This window comes from Condylura cristata, unplaced genomic scaffold, assembly GCF_000260355.1.
Source record: "Condylura cristata isolate star-nosed mole 26May11 unplaced genomic scaffold, ConCri1.0 scaffold00014, whole genome shotgun sequence".
Taxonomy (NCBI): Eukaryota; Metazoa; Chordata; class Mammalia; order Eulipotyphla; family Talpidae; genus Condylura; species Condylura cristata.
In genome coordinates, this window is record NW_004567115.1 from 32,582,342 (window position 1) to 32,600,749 (window position 18,408).

Sequence of the window (18,408 nt, forward strand, 5' to 3'; positions counted from 1 at the left end):
AGACAAGACATTAGTTCTCCTAAAGAACTCTCCTTGCTTCCCAAACTGCACCTATTTTGATTAGTGTTCTGTGGAAAAGAGGGTCCCCAGTTGTATTTAACACCTAGCCAGCTGTCAACCTTGCCTGCATCTAGTCCGCCATGCTGGAGGTTGCGGGCTGCAAGAGAGAAACGTGCATGAGCCGAAGCAATCATGGCTTGTAGGCCATGTCATGTGCTGGTCTTCCCAGTCTCCTTAAAACAAGACTTGGAACCCAGGACACACCCATGAGATACAAAGCTGAGGTGACCTGAAAAACAGAAAGCCCCATTGGAACAGCATCTGTTCTGGTCCTTGGCTCCCTTCTATGACTTTGGCTTTAAATGAAATCATGGTGCCTGGACCTGCAGGTGTCTCTGAAACCATGAAGTCAGATGTGTCAGGGCAACAAACTGAACCTGAGCTAGTTATTGGGGACCAAGGGACCCAGACCGCCCACCTCAATATTCATGCTTGGCCTGAGAGGGAGATGTTTTTATTTCTTAAGTCATGGTCATCTGGGAATTTACATATAGCCAGAGATTTTCTAAGTGATAGAAAAGTTAATCTTCTACAGGGAAATGGAATAGATAAAGTTTCCAAATCTCACTTGATTGCTTGTTTTATATACTGTGTGATGATTCAACATTTCTATTGCTTAAAATCTTTTGTATGAGGTCCCTCCCTGGTGGCACAATGGGTTAGAACACAGCACTGCAAGTTAACTGCAGCCACTTCAGTGCAGTTCAATCCTTGGCCTCAGAGGTGACCCACATGGCACATCAGGCCTCTCCTGTCTCGCCTGCTGCTCCCCCCAGCAGTCTACTTTGTTGATCTGCCTGTTCTGCCCCCCACTTTGTCTCTGGTAAATCCTATCACCACCCCTGCACCTCTGGCCTGTATCCTAGTTCTGTACACATAAATAAATGAATCTTTTATAAAAAAGAAAAAAAAAAACCTTTAAAAAGAAAAAAACCTTTTTCAGCTCAAAATATTAGCTAATAGATCAAAAGTACAACATAAAAGCAAGCCAAATAAGACCAAACCAAAAAAAAAAAAATTCTCTCCATAGAGCACAGTTTTACAAATAAAATACAAATTTTGGTCTAAGGTTAGGCACGTATGATAAGTTGAAGATAGTGATGAGAAGCCACATGATAAACAGAGCTCCAGATTTGTTTTTGCCAAAATTAAATTTTAATATTTATCTAAAACTTAAGATACACTGGAGTTGAAAACAATAATCACTATCCTTTATAAATACAAGAATTTGGCCCTCCCTGATGGCACAGCGGGTTAAAGCACAGCACTAAGAAGCTTAAGCCACTTCCACATGAGTTCGATCCCCGCCTGCCCCGGAGGAGATCCACATGGCGCGGCAGACCTCTCCTGACCTGCCCGCTGCTCCCCTCATCAGTGTACTTCGTCGATCTGCCTGTTCTGCTTCCCACTCTGTCTCTGGTGAATCCTCTCGCTCTCCGAATCTCTGGCCTGTACCCCAGTTATGTATGAATAAATAAATAAATCTTGAAAAAAAAATACAATAATTCGCAGCCATGTTAACTTGGGGGTGAATGGAAGATGTCTGCTCACTGAGTAATGGATTCATTTATTCATTCATACATTCAAACTCTTCTATTTAACTATCCACGTCATTGATTCACATTTGACAGATATTCACTAAGTGAATATCTGAACTAAGCCCTGAGGGTACAGAGGTCAAAGTGATAGACAAAGACACGCATTCCCCCAAATGGGGCCACACTGTCACCCCAACTCCCAGTGGATGCAACAATTAAGACCCAGAGAACAAACAGGATTCAGCCTAGAGAAGGTCTGGGGTGGAAGTTTTGTTGAGGGGAGGGTGAGTGTTGGATATAGGTAAAGAAACCTGTGCAGACAAAATCTGGGGGTTAGACAGGACAGGCAGGGAAACAGTAACAGAAAGTCTAAGGTAAGGCCACAGAAGGGCTGCTTGGAAACGATGAACTTGGCGGATGTGTCCTCTAAGAAGCACTTTCTGGCTGTGGAATGTAAAATGGGTGGGCAGATGATAACAGGGATACAGTCAGAGATGTCCTACGGGCCAGGGTGGTGGCAATGGGAGGCGGGAATCAGATTCACAGGCAGCTTAGAAAGTGGGTGACTTGTTAGGTAAGGAGCAGAGTGAGGAAGAGAGAGTCAAAGTGTCTTTAGGTTTATTTTTGATTAACAGATGAACAGATGGGACTGGACCTTACACATGACATGGGTTTAAAGGAGAAGAGCTAGACAGGAAGGTAACCTACAAGATTTCAAGTTGTCGAAACATAATGATATTCAGAAATCTATGAAAAGTAGCCCCATCAATGTTAAAAAATTGTGTTCTAAAACTAGTTGAAGCTATTACAACACAATTTTAAGTTATATGGGATACTGGCATGGGCTGAGGAAAGCAGCTGGTACAAAATGTCCTCTGAAAAAAGTGAGATGAAGTCTCAACCCAGGTTATCTTTATTTGTGACTTTAATTGGAAACCAAATAGAGTCAAGTTAAAATGAGATTATCTGGATTAAAATGGGCCCTGACTGATGTCCTTGTGGGGGAGGGGGCAGGACTATAGACATGTGGAGAGAACAAAGCCATGTGAAGACAGAGGCAGAGAACAGACTTACACTGCTGGCCTAGGGATGCTGGAACCAGCAGGAGCTGAAAGGGGCAAGGAATGACTCTTAGAGCCTTCGGAGGGAGCGTGGTCCTGCTAAGATGTCTCAGATGTCTGTCTCCAGAAGGTGGGGAAAATAAACCCCTATTGTGTTAAGCCATCTAGTTTTTGGTATGCTGCTATAGCAGCTAAAAGAAGCTAATAAAAGGAAGAAAACTTTGTTTTTAACTTCAAAATAAATTGGGGGAGGTCCTCCCTGGTGGCGCAGCAGGTTAAAGCACAGCACTGGGCAGATAAAGCCACTTCCGCATGAGTTCGATACCCGCCTGCCACGGAGATGACTACATGGCGCAGCAGACCTCTCCTGACCCACCCGCTGCTCCCCTCAGCAGTGTACTTCATCAATCTGCCTGTTCTGCTCCCCACTCTGTTTGGTGAATCCTCTCACCGCCACTGCACCTCTGGCCTGTACCTCAGTTCTATATACACAAATAAATATTAAAAAAAAAAAGTTTTTACATTTCAAAGTTGGGAACAATAGTATTTAATCCTTAGGGATATTCAATTCTATATACTAAAGTAGGTAATTATAAGTATGTTCTTACAAATTACATGCATATGCTATTATAGTGCTATTATTCATTAACTTGTGCATCCAACATGGCAATCCAGTCTTTTTTTATTATGATTTTATACCTGTTCCAGGTCTGACAGATTCATACAGTGCCATGTTCTGCAGGCAAAGCTGGTGTTCAGCCTGCCATCACTCTACTTACTACCTCTCAACTGGGAGTGATGTGGCTTGTGAGGGACATATGACAAAGTCTGGAGACATTTGGGGATTGTTACAGCTTGAAGTGAGGGGCTACCAGCTAATATTAGACCAGGAAAATCCAGAATACCACTAAAACATCCAACAAAGCACAGGATAACCATCTGATTCCCCCTCCCCCCCCCCCCCCCAAAAATAATTAGCCTTGATGGTGATAAACAGAGAACTCTGTTCCTTTACCCATAATACCTGCAGTCAACATTTCAACTACCAGAGAATTCACTTTCTCATCAGAAATTGTCAAACAAAACACAACTTCTGAAATGTAGCAGAACACACACTGGTACAGGGGTTCCCATCAGCCCAGAGCCAAAGTCTGAAACTTCTTTTTGCTGTTCTGAAGAAGTGCTCTCTTAGAAGATAGCTCCATGGTCACCAGCAGTGACGCATGTACTAGAGAACCCAGGCAGCCACACACCCCAACAATTTGTGGGACGTGTTTACATAAACTGTGTGTCAGACTGGATCAGAGAGGAATAGGAACTGTCTAGGATTTTCCCTGAAGTTACAAACCACTGGAGACATAGCAGCTAAGCTCCTTTGACTGAAGCCTGAAATTACAATGAGAGAGTAGATGGCTGGATGGGGCCCCCTGTGCCGCCGCAGGTAACTAGCCTTTGTCTCTATCTCGCAGCCGAGCGAAATGATGGCCTTGCTTCATGTCATTGTCTCTCCTGCAGACTCTGGCATGTGAAGCATTTGCAGTTGCCTCCAAAGCTACAGGGTAAGTAGGGATGTGCATACTGTACGTCTTTAGGCAAGCCTGTTGCCACCCTGACGGCATATGCAGATCATGAATAACTTGAACACCAGTGCTAACTCCCTTCAAGGTAAGAGCATGTGAGCCTTTCCATTGGAACTGTATATCTGGCTCTTTCTTCAAAGAATAATTCTAGTTCAAATATCTGAGCAATTAAATGTGGGATTGAGAGAGCAGCAATATTAATTATAATGGCAAATTTTCCTGCATTAAGGTTAGTATGCTATTAAGTAGAACAGTATAGATATTTGATTCTAACTTTCATACAGTCATATTTATTAGATAGGTCTATGTAGGTACAAGAGTAAAAGTTGCACTGTACTGGCCCATCATGTTTTCATCATGTCACTGAAAGCATCACAGTCAAAACTACAATTATATTTAAAGTTGGTTTGGTGCTGTCAATGTATATTTTGTTATTATTAAAATCAAAAACTTAGTTAAAGCTTTAGGTCTATTGAGACAGAATAAATATTTCAACAGCTGGAAGATGTTAAAAGTCATGAGTTCTGTCATTTGAAGAGTAATATAATTACTCTCTCCTTAAAAAAAAAAAAAACACGAGGCAAGCCAAAGAAACAAGCTATTTCATATAAAGAGCAATATAATATAAAAATCCCAAAATTATAATTCCTCTCCCATCTTTATTTACAAAACTTACTTAGTGACTGCATGTATCTAAACTGCCCTAGGAAAAAGAAGAAAATATCTTCTTGAAGTTATGAAAAATACTACTTTCCTAAGCATGAAAAAGAAGTATCTGTATCTTTATATACTTTCCATAATTATACTGTGGCTTTTCAGGGTAGACAGTGCAAAGTTTTTATTTCAGCTAGACAGCAGAAATAATTCATTTTATGGTTTTATTATACGAAACAAAGAGAAAAAATTATATTTGTTATAATTTAATTTTCAATTCCAAGCTAAAATGTCAATAACTCTGAAGTAGCATTCCAGTTAAGATTTCATGATAAATTTGGACGTTGATTTAATATTTCCATCGAAGCCTGCTTCCATGTCTCCTTGTGTACCCATGTGGACCTTACTCCTACTACTATATGTCAGACCCTCAGCCCACCATCACTACATTCAAATGTGAAAGAACACACCACAAATTCATGTTTTTGCTCTAAGTTCAAGTTCTAGGAAAAATGAAACGTTTATCTAGGACCAGCTTGAAAATGCTTTATAATTCTAGATATGTTTGGTACATTTAATAAAGCACATTCCCTGGAGGAGGTGTGTCTGTGTGTGTGGTGGTATGTGTGGTGAATGCATATGGCATGTGTGTTTGTGGTATGGCCCGTGAGGTGTGTGGTGTGATCTATGATGTCTGCATGTGTGTATGTGTGTGTTTAAGTGGGAACAGTGCTGCAAAGAATAAGTCTCCACAGTATTCCTCATGTCTCTGCAGAGCTGGCCATGAATACACAACCAGAAGTCAGAAGTAAGAAGAAAAATACTGCCAACCCACTGACATGTTTTCTTCTCTTTAGAAGCGAGTGCTGGAACACTGCCAACATCCTTCCAGTCACCGGAAAACTGTTTAGACTAACAATCAAGAGCAGTAGATTTTAAATTAAGGTATGAGGCGCAAGAGAGTTGTACTCCAGCCTAGTTCCAATTTTTAACTGTGTGATACAAATGTTCCACACAGAAGTGTAGAAAATGCTAATTGGGGGTAAGAGTGTTGTCTCCCTGAGGACCCATGAGAGCCAAAGATAGAACATGTAATGCACTTACAACGGTGGTAAGCAAGCTCTGGAAGCCAAGACGATGCAGATAACGACTTAAGTCTTAATAAAATGAAGCATAAATGCTACTGCATCCCATCTAATATATGAAATCTTTAAAGGCCGATCACTTCTAACAGACATTCGGATCCCAGAGCTTCCAACTGTATGTCCAGCTGGCAACACCAGAAAAAGGCTCACTTACCTCTTCTTCTTTGTAATAATGAGCACATCATTAAAGAGAAAGAAGTAGACTTGCTGCTTGGACGTCCTTCTGGAGAATAGGACCGTGTCTTCCACATAGGCTGTTAGCTCACCTCTCTTGACCAACCACCGTGAAGAGGAGACTAGAGGAAAAGGCTACAGAGAAGGAAAATTCAGTCCCTAATTAAAGTCCTTTTAAGATTATTAAAAGTAAAATAGAAAACTTAGAGTCAAAGAAATGATACACATTATAATAGGTGTCATTATGAGGATCACTTTCTATAGTATATAGTAGTGAAATTGAATTATAAAGTACAGCAATTCCCAAATACAAAATGGAGCAGAATAATTTTCTTTCCAATATAAAAAGCCATTAACTTGCCTATATAACAACTAAAACTCAATGAGAAAGTGTTATTGAGATGATCCAAAATTATAATACAGTAACTTTTAGCTAAAAGATTGACAAGAAAGGACTCATTAAAATTGGTGAGTGTCATGATGAACCTGTTGGTATCACCTGCAGTTATTTTAAATACCACATATCAGAATCTAAACAAAAGGAAAACACATACATAACTGCATTTAACAGGAGACAAGTAAAAAAGTTCATATTGTCTTTATAAACTATAACATCATTCAAAAGACAAAAATCCCCACACACTTCTGTTTTGTCTACTAGAGATCTACTAAAAAAAAATTGAAGAACATCTGTTGCTAAGTGGAAGGTAGTTTTCCTCATGGATGTTCATCCCTGAAAGCATTGTGCCACTTTCTTACTGCTAAAATAAAGTTTTCACTTAATAATCCATCCTACTCTCATAAAAAAGACTACACAAGTAATTATATACTATCTTTTTTTTATTCAGTTTCTAGCTTCCAGCTGAAAATTTACCCAAACCACTTCATCCCACATAAGCCCCCTTTAAAAGTTACCAGAAATGCTTACTGACAAAAATCTCATTTAAAAGTGCTAAATCCAGGGCCCTCCCTGGTGACACAATGGGTTAAAGAGCAGCAGTGAAGCTCACAGCAGTTGTTTCAGCATGAGTTTGATCCCCACCCACCCCAAGATGACCCACATGGCAGAGCAGACCACTCCTGACCCACCTGCTGCTCCCCTCAGCAATGTACTTCGTCAATCAGCCTTTTCTGTTCCCCACTCTGTCTCTGGTGAATCCTCTCACTACCCCTGCACCTATGGCCTGTACCCCAGTTCCATATGCTTAAATAAATCTTTAAAATTAAAAAAAAAAAACCATTAAAGTAACTATTTCACTCACCATTTATTTTCCATGTTCAATATTTCTTTGAAATTATTCTAACAAAGCATCTGAATGGTATTTACTGCTTGCTTTCCATGAATCAGGTCTGTTTCAAGTTCTCCAAATGTATTAATTAATTTAATCCTCACAATAACTTCATGAGGAAAAGTAACATGACCAGCTCCATTATAGAGTTCAGAAAGCTAAGACATGTAAGTTGAGTACTGCCCACAGCAATAGTTTATAAGTGGTGCTGAGAAGTCTGGAATTCAGGGTGGCCAGTTTTATTGACTTTCCAAGAGCCAATCCAGTGGCCTCTAATGTTTATCTGTCTCATATTCCACAGTGCAGTGTGGTGCACAATACTTTTCTAGAAACTTACAAATTTAAGAATGAAAAACTTGTGTATCTATGAAAAGAATCTTTCACCCTTTCAAATGAAAAAAGGACCATCCCATTGTACTGTCATTGCTAAGAAAGTGGACTCAGGCATCATCTCAAGTCCCAATGGAGGCTTCACTACATCTTTGTGCATGACTGAGTAGATTATTCAATATTGTTAGGTTCAAATTCCTTAACTATAAAAGGAGTAACAATAGGGTTCTGATGGAATTCTTGTGAGAGTTAATGAGACCGTGTGAAAATGGTATCCAATAAATATTGTCATAGCAGTAGCTGCTATGGTTGCACCATGGACCAAATATGGCAACACAGACCTCATTCATTTCCCTACTCAGGTACATCACATACCTCTCCATATTCTTCTTCATTCTGACTGTTTTCCATCTCTAGTCCTATTACCCTCCCAACTCATCCTCCACAAGGTTGATCTAACACATTTTCTAAATGATAAGTTGAATTGTATGTTTATGCCCTTGTATGTATTAGAGAGAGAGAGAGAGAGAGGGTAAGTTTTTTTGAAATGCAAATACTATAAAAAAAAGTTCTAAGGCAAAAAGCTCCTTCCCATCTCGTTCCTGATCTACCCAGTTGATCTACCCAACTGATCCTTCCCATCTTGTTCCTGATCTACCCAGCCCTTGACTAAAGCTCCCACATGAAAATAACTACTACTAGTTACTTTCATGACTAACTGGCTTTTCTTACTTAGAAGCAAATTTATATTCTTTGCAAAAGCGGTTCTGTACTTTCTTTACTTAAAATATAAAAATGGCTTCCATACTAGTACCCAAAATTCTAAAATTCTCCTTCATTTTTTAAAAAGATTTTCTTCATTTATGTATATAAGAACTGGAGTGTAGGCCAGAACTCCAGTGGAGACAAGGTGAGAAGATTTATCAGAGACAAGAGTGGGAAGCAGAACAGGTAGATCGGACTGATATACACTGCTGAGGGGAGCAGCGGGCAAGACAGGAGAGGTCTGCCAGGCCATGTGGGTCAGCTCCCTGGCTAGGGATTGAACTCAGGTGGCAGTGCCTGAAGACAGTTTTATAGCACTGAGACTTAACCCCTCTGCCACCAAATTCTCCTTCATTTTTAAAGTTAAGTGGTACTATATTATTCAAGTATACCAAATTTATTGAAGTTTTTTCCTATTGATGTAACTTGTCTCCAACTTTTTAGTATTACAAACAATGCTGTATGAATAACTGCACACATGTTGGTACGTGTACGTGTTTGCAATACCCATGACTGAGGCTGTAACAATCTGTCCACAGGAATATATCAAAGTGCTTTTTCCATCCAACCTCATGGGCCACAAGCTTTTGTTTCTTTAGGGCTATCTTTTCTCCTGTGCAATCTCTTCTTCTGCTCTCGTTCAGTAAGGATCGCAGTGTGGCAGGGAGCTCACGATGGGTTAATCCAACCATGAGTGCTGCTAATTATGGACACATCTTGGGGGGCTTTGTTCACCTGGATTTGCTCAATGAAGAATCTACACTGAAACACTTAAATTCAGGGTTTCTCTCCACTTTTTTTAAGCATGTGTAGTGAAAATTCAAGTCTTTTTTGGGCTACCGCTGTACCAGCCTCACTGCTTGGCTTGAGTGCCACTACCAACTCCACCCTTGTAACATGGTACACATTGCTTCTGTGGGGTGACATCCTTCAGGTACTTGGTGGCTTTTCAGATATAGATACCATTGATAGCCATGTCAATTTCTTAAATGAACATGAAGACTTGAACCTCTTTATTTGCATGGTTTTTTAGGGTCTTTAGGGTCAAGACAACAATTTGAAATGCATATTGTGTTTGCATTGTTATTAGCAAAGCCTATTATCTGTTCTAAGATAATAGAACACAGCATCTCAACTGCTGTGTTCACATGTTAAGGTGAGTAGTTTGTACCAACCTGCCAGGAATGACATTGGGACTCTAGACCTGATTCTGCCACCACTATCCTTAGTCCTGTTAACAATTCTCTGGGTTTTATAGCCCCCACCTCCCCAATTAAAAGTATCATCATACATTTAGGTGGTTCTCAAACTAAAGGACATGACAGAAAATCTACTCTGAAGAAACCATGAGAAAAGAAACTGGTCACTCTTGATACCACTGTAAAAATTAAGAACACTTTTAGTAAAAAAAAAAAAAAAGTAAAGTTGCTCAATGAAATTTACTTGGGATAAAATGCAAAAATAACATTCATGAAGAACTAAGCTATGAGTCAATACAGAAATGACCTGGATTTGCCAGAACTGTCATTTTTTCACTGTTCATCTTCATGTCATCTGCTTCTGAATAAAATCAGACAAGCAGTGACAAACAGCACATATTCCAAAAAGAGTGAGAGAAACACAAACTTGAAAAGAGCAACTCACTCACAATCTAGAAATGAGTGTCTGTATTTAAGTCAACACCCTGTCCCATGCATGAGATATGACTTGTGCAGGACACATTGAGAGCTCTGCAGAAGTCTCCTTTGCACTCTAAACCTCCCGTATTTTAACTACCACTTTCTTCCTGGGGAAAGAGGAAGTGCTGGTTAGATAACACCTAACTTAAGGTCTGCACAAAAATTACTTAGCTGATAAATTCAAGGGAGAATTGCCCTGAGCATCTGCTATTCTGTCTGCCAGCCTGTCTCTAATCAATTTATTGTCCTTCTCTGAAAATCACCATCTTTACATAAAATTTAAGCAAGAGCAGTAATACATCCATATCAAAGTAATACAAAAATACCTTTATTTTAAATTCCAGCTGGGAGTTAATTGTGTACATCATTTCGGTCCTTTCCATTTTTCGGGCCCCTTCATTGCACAGTCGAACCAGCTAGGAACACAGAATAAGGAGGGTTAAGAGGTCAAAGAAAGAAACCACTTTCAAATGCAAATCTCTCTCAGGAAATAATTAGCACTTTAGAAGCTCCAGAGACTCAGTACTGAAAGCAAGCCACTCACAGTTACCCAGTTAAGAGTACCCAGTGGGAGGGGTGTCTTAAGGATCCAAAGACAGAGGGGAAAATGTCCTGGAGATTTTCAGGGTCACGCAGCCTCCTTGGGTTCCTGTCACAGCAAGTCTTCCACAATCTGCCCAACTCTGCTCCTTCCTTCTGCCCCTCCTCCTGACCTTCACCCAGAAACCTCTCCCAACTTCAGGACAACTGCTTCTTGCTCCCCACTTCCAAATCTGTGCAGCTAGAGGCAAACTACCAATTTCAAAAAGCAAAACTGGTAGACTAAAAATATATTCCTTGCCAGGAAAGGTGCAGTAATAGTCGCTTCCACTACTTCCAGTATCCCTCACACAAAGTGATATTTTTTCTGTAACTTTTTTTTTATTTAAATAACATTAACTTACAACACTGTATATGATTTAGGGTATAGGTTTATACCTCTTGAGATGTATGTTACCACTGTACACCCCCATAGTCCTTTACCTTTGCCAGCTGGACTCCCTCATGACTTTGTTCCCCAAACTCCACCTTTCCCCTCTATATATAATAACCTCAATTCTGCAGATAGATTTCTAGACTTTGTTTCTAGCTAGGTTTAGCTTGTCTGTTCCATTCTTTTGTTTCTTTCTATTCCTTGTATGAATGAAATTATCTAGTATTTGTCCTTCTCTTTCTAACTTATTTGATTTAGATAATCCTCTCCAGTTCCATCAATGTTGTTGCAAATGGCAAGATTTCACTTCCTTTATAGCTGAACAGTATCCCACTGTCTTCAATGGTCTTCTTTATTCACTTGTCTTTGGACACTCAGATTATTATTATAATTTAGCTACTGTAAATAGCACTACGACAAACACAGGAATGTATATATCTCTTTGGATAAATACCAGGGAGTAAAATTGCTGGGTAATGTGGTTTATGTACTTTTCATATTGTGGGAACCTTCCTTCTATTTCCACGATGTTTCGCACATCTACAGCAACAGTGTATGGGTGGGAAAAACCTACCATTTATGTTTCAATTAACTCTCAGAAAATTGTCTTTATTTTACTCATTTTAATTATTTTGTGTAGAAGAACTACGGTTCTTCTTCTACACAAGAGGTGTATGTGGGTGGGAAGGATTCACTAGCAACAGAGTGGGAAGCAAAATAGGCAGATTGACTGAAATATACTGCTGAGGAGAGCAGTGGGCGAGGCAGGAGAGGTCTGCTGCACCATGTGGGTCACCCCTCCCTGGCCAGCAATCGAACTCAGGCCTGAACAGTGGTAGCACTGAGGTTAAACCCCTAAGCCACCAGGGAGGCCTTAGAAATTTACCATTAGGAATAATTCTGGGACACAATCATTTACAAAGACAATGTTCAATGTAACATTATTCAGAAAATGTAATGAACTGGGTACCTTGTAAATCCTTTTAAGTGTGTACTTGCATGCTCACTAATATTTGGGTAGGAACCCTCTGGAAGGATGTACAGTAGAATGACAACAGTATAATCTCTGAGGAATTACTGATACATTTTATTTTTCCATCTCTTAAATACTCCAGTTTCTCTAAGACACACTTACTATGTCATGTAAAAACTATGCTTTCTAAACATAATTGCATTCTTACAGAATAGTACTTAGAGTAAAAAAATAAATTCCTTAATAGTGTCAATTACATGGTGATGACAGAATGGAACTTTTCATGGGGAAGTTTATATAGTGTATATGGATAGTGACTTTAAAATGATTCATACCCAAAACTCACATAGTATTATAATGCCATGTTATTTCAATCAAAATATGAAAAATTAAATTTAAAAGGCCTCTTATTACTTCCTCTCTGCCATTCTTTTCTCCTTACCAAAGGTAACTACGGTTGAACTTCTGATGTGTATGATTGTGGTACTATTTCTAAACACCGATAACAAACCTATGTATATAAACACATTTCTATGTAGATGTCACAGCAAAATCTGTATTGTCCTGCAACTTACTGTTCCTCACTTAACAATAGAGCTTAGAGATCGATCACTTTGTGTTAATAGATATACATCTTTCTCTTTGTAAATGGCTGAACTTATGAAAGAAGATTAAAGAGCTTTAGGCTATTTTCCCACAAAACGGAAATGCTTGTATTAAAACTACCTTCAAATGTATGTAGAATTTTTATGAGCTTGACAGTGAAGCAGTTGTACTCTTCTATGGAGGACTAACTACAAGAGAGCCACTCGAGAGCTGTCACTGGCATAACAAATTCTTGATCACCACTCCAAGCTCTCCTTTCTTAAACACAGCTATTGAATTCCCTGGAATTCTTCCTCTCCAGCTCCACCCCAGCATGTGAAAAGAAAATCAGGAAGTAAATCCATTTTTCACTTAATAGAAACATCTTTCTTGTTTCTGAATTCTTTGAGTAGGTTAACAAGTCTTTTCAAGGTTCCAAACTGGGTGTAATGTCAGTCATTTCAAAACACACATGAGCAAGTCCACTAAAACCTCCACATTGTGCAAAAAGATTTCATCAGTACTTTAATTACCAAAAAAAAAAAAAAAAAAAATTTTTTTTTTTTTTTTTCTAAGAATGAGAAACTATCTAGATACAAAATTTCACTAAGATAATTGTCAGGAACTACCAATTACTTTCAACAATGCTTTTGTAAACTGTAACTAAGTGTAACCAAGTATAATTCTACATCTTAATTTTGAGTCATAAATGGTCTCTATACATAATCTTCCTGCTGAAGATACTTTTATTTCCTATAATAATAAGGGTTTTCTATGAAACCCACCAGTGTTTCATCACCATGGAAAAAAAGATTAATTCTTAAGCTGACAGTATTAATGACTTCAGTTCCTATTTAACACTAGAAACAAGGGGAATAATTTATAAATTCAAGACTCATGCTCAAGAAAGAGAAAGAAATGCTGCCGTACAGAGAAAATGAGCCCTGGGAACAGGATTCCTTCACAGTGACCTTTTATATACTTACAGTACCACATAAGGCAGTTCCCTAACTCATTGCATTCTTTCAGCCTTCCCTAAAATTACTCTACATATGTCAAATCAAATGAACACAGTATAATCAAAAGATTTTTTTTTTCCACTTCTCAGCAATAACCAGATGTAATATAACAAAGTCTCTTTCAAGTCCAAAGCTACATCTTCTCCAATAGCTTCTCCCAAGGACCCTCCCTAACCACTACACCACTTCCTGCCCTCTGCCCAAGCAGGAAGCACAGTAGTGAGTCCAGGAGAAAAAAACCCACTGCCAGCAGGACCTTAGGTAACTTCACACCGATCGTGTTAAGTTTCTTAACTTGGTGCTTCTCAATGTGGGATTTGCAGACCACTGAGTAAGCAACAGATGAGTTTTAGTGACAGACAAATTGCTATGGTTTGAATGTTACCACCCGCAAATTCATATGCTGAAATGCTAACCACAAAGATGGTGGTACTAAGAAGCTGAGTCTTTGGGAGGTGTGTAAAGTCATGAGGAAGGCCCTTCTATTAGAGGTTCCAGAGAGTTCCTCACCCTTTTGGCCACATGAAGACACCGTGAACAATATACAACCCAGAACAGGATGCTCACCCACCATAGTGGCACCTTGATCTTGGACTTCGCAGCCTCCAGAACCAAGAAATGAATTCCTGTTGTTAGCGAGCAACCCTGACTATAGTATTTTATTATTGAAGTCAACTGGACTAGGTCACAGATAAACTTTCAATAAAAAATGTCCATTGACAGATGAATGGACAAAGAAATTTAATGAAGTAGAATACTATTCATTAAAAAAGATGAATGTACCTTTTGGGACAAATGGGATGGATCATGAGGTAGCTCTATGGCATGAAGTAAGTCAGAAAGTGAAAGTTACTGGGTGGCTTCAATCATTTGCGGAATACAAGACAAAGAGAACAAACTGGTAAAATACAGCAAAAAAAACTTTTAGATGCTGTGAAAAATATATTAGTAATAGAGGGGAAAGGGAAGGAAGAGGAGAAATTAGAGGTAACATGCTAGGATTTAGGTGCTGAAGCGCTGGTGGAGGGTGAGCACAGCAGGTGCACAGGTGGGGGTGTGAAGTGTTTCTCCTAAAATTTGCAGTCATGTCATTAACTGGCAAGTCAATACAATCTGGGAAGAAAAACTAGCTCAGTGAAAATCCAGATTTTGTAGTTATTGATGGCAAGGATAAAAATAAGTGAAACAGAGTCAATTTAAAGTTGATTAAAAAAAAAGTGCTTCACAGTAAAGGGGTCAAGAGATCACCACACTCAAAGTGGTATGGGGCTTCAAGGCGTTAGGAATCTTCGGAGGCGCTCATGTCCCCATGCCCCAGCCTAGTTCAAACATCCTTCTTCTGCCTTAACTTCTGCCACTTTCTCCCAGCTACAGATCCTTATCAGTAATTGAGCGTACCCATGTTTTTCTAAAACTTGGACATAACAAGCCCTCCTTCACTCTCTTCCAGCCACTCTCCTCCCCTGTTTCCTCACAGCAAGCTGCTGAAACAGACACAGCTAACTACCCTGGCCAGCTGCACATTCATGTCTGCCTCTCATTCCTCAACATTCCACACCCACAACTGGAAAGACAAACCTTCCTGATGATAAATACAATGACAGCCTCAGTCATCATCTCAGGGTCTTTCAGTAACATTCAATGGGGGTTCACCTTCCTTCCACCACCTTTTCCGCCACTTTCCGTCTATTAAGAGACCCCTGTCTTTGATACATTTTGTTTTGCTTTCTAAGTCTACCGCAGCTAGTCCCTTGGCATATGTTCCATGTATGCTGAGTTTCCTCACAGCGGTAACTCAGGCTCACTACTCTTCTGTATCTCTTCCTGGGTTCCCTCAGGCACTCGCCCACCTTCAAAAACCATCCAAATGCCGACGACTCCTAAATTTGTGTCTCCAAATCAAGTCTCTCCATCTGTCTATTCACCTAACTCAGATATTTGGTAAAAATCTCAACATATTGAAAATGGAACTCATTAGCTTCTCAGGTCCAAGACGAGACTCCTTGACTACTGTCCCCACAGAGGCTCAACCAGTCAATCTCCAACATTCCAGGCTTCTATGTTACAGCCCCAATATAGACCACTGTCATTCCAAGCCTAGTCAACTAGAAAAGTCTCATCACTGCATCCAAATTCACCTCTTCCCCATACATCCAATTTCAAGCATGAATTTGTAGCTTCTGCATCATCTTAAAAAAGGCCCACAGTCCCTCAATACTCTCCCCCACAGACACAGGAAAAACATTCCAGCTCTTCAAATTCCCCTAACATTTTCTTAACTAAGTCTCCAAACATACATAAGATGCTCCCTTTCCCTAATTCCTGGTTTCAGATAGTCTTGCTTTAAGTTTCAACTTACATGTCACCACACTTTTCCCTATCATGTCATTCACCATTCTTATTGTAATTCTTATTGAATGCCTGCCTTCCGCTTTATGCAGCATATTGCATGAGGGCAGTCAATACTTCTCGCTTATTCATCACTACTCTGTCAGGGGCTGGCATCATGCATGAGAGTAGCTGATAATAAATATCAGCTAAATGAAAGAATAAGTAAACATCTCTTCAGATACCAAAAGAAAATGAGATCTCTGTAGGCCAATCTAAAGCAAGATTGTCTGAAAAGTAAAAACACCATTTGCATCTCAGTACAGCCCATATACTTTCTTTTTTAGCTACCATGCTAACGGTACGCTAACGGATTTGAGAATCTAGTAATTTCCGGACATGTTTTCTTCTGAGGTATTAGAAAGGTTTATTGTCTGAGAAGCTATCGAGAGTTACCTTGCTTACTTCTTTGAAGGCCCGTTTGCAGACCTCATACTTTGGAGAGTCCTTGGGTGTTTTTTGACAGATAGTCTGCAAGGAAGTAAAGGAGAATAAAATCAATTGACTTATTTTGCTAAGTAAAATAAAACCAGCCATATGTTCTTACTCATTACAAACTTAATGCTGAACATAGTATAATGGGTGAGGACAAGGATGACAATAAAATCCAAACTAGGAAATATCTACAAATACAGAGAATCCAAGTAAATCCAGGGGATGGATAAAGAAGAAGATAGACTTCAGAGCTGGGTGAATCTGGTTTCAAATCCTACATTTGTCCTTTACAGCAATTTGCTTTGGAGAAGTCACCTATCTTGTTTCTGTAAGACTCAGTTCCCTCATCTGTAAAATTGGAATAATTCCAACTACATCACAAGGTGATTGCAAGAGTTAAATGACAACATGACGTGTAAATGATCAAGAAAATAAAGCTACTAGATTTTCTCTTGATGTATTTATACTACAAAAATTTTTTTGTGTGTGTGATGGCAAAATTAATTCTAAGTAATTTAAAGTGAGTTTACAAGGCAACTTTGAAATGTTACCAAGTGGAAACCAATAAAACAATTTCAGTTGTTTAAAAAAATGTGCGTCTAGATGTATTTAACTGAATTCCCTAGTGAAGTGCAACTGAAGAGAAATGTTATTTAAGTACATGTATGTATAGGTGCTGAGGTGGCCAAATCCTCCCACATGGGAAAGAGATTAGGGGAACAGGCATTAAGGAAGCTAGGAACTAATAAACCACTAGTGCCTTAAACATAGATTAGTACCAGGTCTACAAATCTACAATTCAAGGTTGTCTTATGTGATATGTAGCACAGTGGAACATGTGGGTTTTTATTAATGTTCTCAATATTTCTGACAATAACCCAATGTAGGAAATACATTTACACTGCAACCAGAACATGTTCATATAAATGAACAAGGCTTTTTATGAAACAATATTAAACTATATGGTGAGTTGTATGCATACCATATACTACATATTCGAATCTATTTTGTTTTTTAGTAACAGTATTCATGTTTCAAAAATCAGTTGCATGAGACATTTGGAAAATACTGACATGTTCCCTGAGGAGACTCTAGTGTCCACAGTCTTTGCATAATGAAGTTTTATGTACAAATGTCTGTATAATGAATTTGCTAGGAAGAATGACTAAAGCTTTACTCTGAATCTCAAAAAAGTTTCTGACCCAAAGAAGTTTCAAGCCCACTGGGCAATGATAGCATCAACCTCTGACATGGCACAATAAAGGGAGTTAAATAGTGTGTGTCCTATGTGTGCAATCTAGGCAAGCAATTTCTCAAAATTGAAATAAGAATATAAATAAGGGCTCCCTGGTGGCACAAGGGTTAAGTCTCAGCACTAGGAAGCTATCCGCAGCCATTGTGGTATGAGTTCAATCTCTGGTCAGGAAGGTGACCCACATGGTATGGCAGACCTGTCCTGTCTCACCCACTGCTCCCCTCAACAGTGTATGTCAGTAGATCTGCCTGTCTGTTCCCTACTCTGTGACTGGTGAGTCCTCTTATCCCTGAACCTCTGGCTTATACCCCAACTCTTGTATATAAATAAATAAATCTTTTTAAAAAAGAACATAAAAGACTGGGAGAACTCAGTCTATGCAGAATTTCAGGAAGCATGTTTAGCATGCATTTTCAGAAAAAAGAAAAAGAACCTCAAATATTCAGTACTTTATTTCTTGTTATAAAAAGTAAAGTTTGTGGGGTCCCCCCTGGTGGCGCAACAG

At 39.2% G+C, this 18,408-nt stretch overlaps 1 protein-coding gene across 1 annotated transcript in view; it reads right to left on the reverse strand.

Annotated features, from left to right (window-relative positions):
* ARHGEF26 (Rho guanine nucleotide exchange factor (GEF) 26) overlaps window positions 1–18,408 on the reverse strand; it is a 111,943-nt gene that overhangs the window by 23,983 nt on the left and 69,552 nt on the right. Inside the window, exons 9-11 of the mRNA XM_004682333.2 lie at window positions 16,610–16,684; window positions 10,602–10,691; window positions 6,193–6,347 (exon numbers count right to left, since the gene is read on the reverse strand). Coding sequence (XP_004682390.1) covers window positions 6,193–6,347; window positions 10,602–10,691; window positions 16,610–16,684 — 320 coding nt within the window. The remainder of the gene's footprint in view (window positions 1–6,192; window positions 6,348–10,601; window positions 10,692–16,609; window positions 16,685–18,408) is intronic.